We start from the raw sequence: 4,477 nt of genomic DNA, 5'->3' as shown, positions 1-4,477 counted from the left end.
GTTCACCATGTTGTGGGAACCCCCCAACCACAAAATGCTTTTGTAGCTACTCCATAAGTCTAAGTTTGCTACTGTTATGAATTATAATGCGACCCCTATGAAAGGGTAGTAAGGGCGGGGGATCTTAATTCACAGGCTGAGAACACAAGTTACATTTGCACCCTGAATACCTAGGTGTAGTCCCAGTCAACTGATATAAAAGCCTTCAATTGCCTATAGATTGAGTGGTCTCTGGTGGGCTCCGCATAACAATAGAGACCCATGGAAAATAGTTTCCTATAACTAAAGACTGTTCTAAGATCTAAGTGAGTCTAAGACAACAATCCAAGCCCACAATTGCATCCCGACCTAGTTTAATTATTTAACTTATTAACTCAAAGCTGTTATTCCCAAGCAGTTGTTAAAAGTGACTAGCCATTAGGTGTGATGGCTCATGCCTGTGCCCCTCATGCTCCTCACTCTGGAGAGGCTGAGACGGGAAGCCTGCTAGTTGTGAAAAAGTCTGGGCTGCTACAAAAGCCAAATAAAACACACACACACACACACACACACACACACACACACCAGCAAACAAAAATCCACAAATAGAAACATTTCTTTTTTCCCGTTACTTCGTATTTCTAAAAGACATCAATCTGCCCAAATATTTGTAGTATTAAAAGTTAAAAGCTTCAAGCGTTCTCACAAATAAAAACATTGTTCTTTAAATGCTTTAAACCTGTTAACATAAGCAATGGGAACTACCTGTCAAAAACTAATTACTCAGTAACACCACAAAAGAGAAAGTAACTTCCAACTACAGCATACAAAACACTTTGGAAGTCTATTTACTTTCTGTCCTTTATAGTGTCGCTCAAAATAAGATCTCCGAAAGCGGCAGACAACAAAACTCCTTCTCCCGGTTTCCTTTGTCCCCCAACGGAGGGGCTAGAGGAGAGGGAACTCAAAGGAGCCCCGAACGCACAAGATTCGAAACGGCCACCAATCTGCAATCAATCATCAAAGAAACTCTCCATCACTTCATCTCCATCCGTCCCTCCCCCTCCTCTCCCGGGGCTCGCAGAACCCGGGTGGACACAAGCTGATCCGGATCATAGGCACCCGGACAAAGCTTCGCGGAGGCAGCGGGGAGCTGCAAACTCGCCGCAGTCGTCAGAGCGCCTCAAAAGTGAGGGACCGCCAAGTAGCTCGGCCAGCCGGGGGCCCTCTTCTCTCCTCCCCAGTCGCGTGACAGCGGGTCGCGCCCGCCACCTCGCGGGCCCCTCTCACCTTGGGTAGCGAATGGCGAAGGACCACCAGCCGGGGAGCCCGGGGCGGGGGCGGGGACGGGCGCGGGTGGAGGGGTCTCTGCCGAGCCCAGTGCGGGCGCAGTCAGCATGAGGTAGCGCTGGGGAGCCGGCAGGCAGCGCTGGCAGAACGAGTGCAGGCAGGGCAGCAGCTTGGGCACTCGGCTCTGGATGTTCTGGTGGCACACGGCGCAAGTGTCCAACAGGTTGAGCCGGGCTGCCTCGCCACCGTTCTCGGAGTCCGGGCCCTGCCGGCTCTCGGCCTCGTTCTCCCCGCTCGGTGCCGCCGCTGCGGGGCCCCCGGTCGGAGCCGCCGCCGCCGCCGCCTTCTCCACAGCCACCTCCATTGTCCTGCGGCCGCCGCCGGGGAAGCGGGAGCGCGCTCACCGCCCGCCGCCCCCGACGACCTCCGCCGCCTCCCCGCTTCTCCTCTTCAAGAGAGGCCGTGCGGACTCGCGGAGGGAGCGCAGGGAGGAAGCCGCCACCCGAGTGGCACGGCCGGAAGGCGCGGAGCTGTCAACGGGGACCGGTTCCCGCACCGCGACGCCGCCGCGCGGACCGGCAGGCAAACCGCCGCCAAACCGCCGCCGAGTCGCTCGAAGCCGCCCAGCGCGCCCTCCCGCGCCCAGCAGCCTTTCTCTCGGGCCCCTTGGACCACCGCGGGCCCCGCCCCCACCTCCCTCTCCCAGCAACCGCGGCGACAGCCAGCGGCGCGCCAGCCAATGGCCGCCGCGCCTGCCCGGGGGGCGGGGCCTGCGGGAGCCCGCGAGGCTCGGACGGCCCCCGCGGGAGGCTGGGAGTGGGCGGGGCCAGCCCCGCTCCGGACGCCGAGGGCCGCGGCCGCTGATTGGCTCGCTGTGTGTGTCTCTGCTCTGAAGATAGTAAAGGGATCGTTTGTTAAGGAGCCGGAGCAGGCGCCTGGTTCGGCCCGCAGCTGTGGCCCCGCCTAAGGGGCGGGGCTCTCCACCTTGTCTCCCAGACTGGTTAATTAAGAAGCTGCTTGGAAAACTGCTCTTACTACTCCAGACAGGAACCGTGAGAGGAGAGTAGATCGTGGGAGGGTCATGGGAGGAGGAAGGAGTAGTAAATAACGTGCAAATGAGAAAAGAACCAAAACGCATTGTGCAAGCCAAGCACACAGACATTGTGTGACAGGGGAGCGTGCAGGCAGCTTGAATTTTTTGTGGCCCTGAATTCATCTCTTTGATGAATGAATGAGATTGAAGTATAGGGAGAGAAATTGCAAAAACGTCGGAATTTTAAAAAAATTACCCCGATGGAAAAAGGCGAAATTAATGTTGCTTCTTAAATTAATAAAAACAGTTAATTCAAGGATTGAATAAAAGAATTGCAAATGTCTTAACTAAGTGAATATTGAACTATTAAATAAAAACCCCGACGTGGTGACACACACCTATTCTCCTAATACTCAGAGGCTGAGGCAGAGGAATTACTACAAATTCAAGATCATCCTAGGTTATAGTCAGTGTAAAACCCTATCTAGAGCCGGGTGGTAGTGGCTGCGCACGCCTTTAATCCCAGCACTTGGGAGGCAGAGGCAGGCGGATCTCTGTGAGTTTGAGGCCAGCCTGGTCTACAAGAGCTAGTTCCAGGACAGGATCCAAAACCACAGAGAAACCCTGTCTCGAAAAAGAAAAGAAAAAAAAAAAAAAACCCCTGTCTCAAAGTGGGAGGAAGAGCTCAATTCTAGTTTTAGAGTTTCAGTATTATATTTCATGTCTTCACTCTCCCACGCTTGTTACCGGAAATTCTGAGGAGTCCCATGGGAGTTGCCACCTGTTACTAGGGAAATCAGAGTCCCCTCTTGAGATTCTTAGTCTCATTAATGAAAGAATTTAAGAAGAGCCTCAAAAGGAAGCTGGAGGAAATTTTTATTAGTTTAAAAGGAAGAAGAAAAAAAAACCAATGCAGGCAAGCTAAAAATCTTCCCAGCTGCCCAGAGGAAGATGGAGAGATGGAAGAGAAAAGGCCATGCCTTTTTTTGTTAAACCGACCTAGAGGTCAGCCACATGGTTACAAGCCAGGAGGGGAACTCTAGAGGATGAGTAAGGAAGACGAGAGCACCAGAGAACTTGTATTAGGCCAACATCCGAAAGAAAAACGGAGGAGAAAAAGGGAAAGATGAACGCTTCTGCCTCAGAACTCCTGGAAATCTCCCGGGGAATCTGGAACTACTGCACTAGGGCCCAGGAATTTTGCAAAGGGAAGTATGTTATCTCATTAAAGAGTGGATTATTCCTCCTATCTCTTCAGCAAGGATTAAAGTGAACCAGTCTTCCTGGGGTTTCCTTAGCCTTGATTGTCAGGCCCTGTTGGATTAATGATAAAGATGAAGACAATGACTTGCCTCCAGCCCAAAGGTAAATTCCTTTGTTTTTTCACCTTGTAGGCAATGCGTTCCCTTAATGGGCTTTTAAATAAAGATAATAGAAATTATGTGTTCAGTCAAAAGCTTTAGAGGAAGAGGCTAATGGATCTCTGAGTGCAAGGCCAGCCTGGTCTACACAGAGAAATCCCTTCTCTAAAAAGCTTGAAGAATAAAGTAGGAGACAAACTTGTAAACACATGACTAAAATAACTTATGTGCTGTTAATCACAAAGATTTGAGAACAAAGGCCATTGACACAAACCATAATGGCCAAAAGTATCAAAGCAAGCAATTAAAGCAAGCTTTTTTATTCATACACACAAGCTGCCTCCCCTTAAGGCGTGATTCAAGAGGACAGCCTTGGACACTAGAAAGATCAGGTTTTTATAGCTTAAGGGTAGGGAGTTTCCAAATGGAGTATTTGGCAGGCAAAACAGTCAGGGTTACAGAAGCAGAACAGAAGGTTGTTGTAGGACCCAGGGCAGCTTCCTACACCTTCCAGGACAGGCTCTTTAGACCAACAAGAAGGTAGGCCTGAGTCTCAGTTTACCCTAAGGCAATACCTGGTTCTAAGAAAGACCACAAACTGAGACCATCCACTTTCCACCTAGGAAGGGACCAGCCAAAGGAAATTCCTAACATTACAACCATTGTAGATAGGACCACTGAAAGATCCCCCCCCCCTCGGTGTACGGAGACTCTCACTCAAGTCTCACGATAACACAACTCCCCCAGGAACTCACGAGAGACCGTCTTTGCTGCGATCACACAAGGTTTATTGACAGGGACCAGCGCTGGGGCC

The 4,477-nt window shown here is 51.2% G+C and overlaps 1 protein-coding gene across 1 annotated transcript in view; it reads right to left on the bottom strand.

The window, feature by feature from the left end:
- Positions 1 to 1,996, bottom strand: part of Trim24 (tripartite motif containing 24) — a 109,713-nt gene extending 107,717 nt beyond the window's left edge. Inside the window, exon 1 of the mRNA XM_013353228.2 lies at positions 1,270 to 1,996. Coding sequence (XP_013208682.1) covers positions 1,270 to 1,633 — 364 coding nt within the window. The 5' untranslated portion in view covers positions 1,634 to 1,996. The remainder of the gene's footprint in view (positions 1 to 1,269) is intronic.
- Between the last annotated feature and the right edge of the window lie 2,481 nt (positions 1,997 to 4,477).

This window comes from Microtus ochrogaster, unplaced genomic scaffold (genome assembly GCF_000317375.1).
Source record: "Microtus ochrogaster isolate Prairie Vole_2 unplaced genomic scaffold, MicOch1.0 UNK4, whole genome shotgun sequence".
Taxonomy (NCBI): Eukaryota; Metazoa; Chordata; class Mammalia; order Rodentia; family Cricetidae; genus Microtus; species Microtus ochrogaster.
This window is presented reverse-complemented; position numbering and strand designations above follow the sequence as displayed.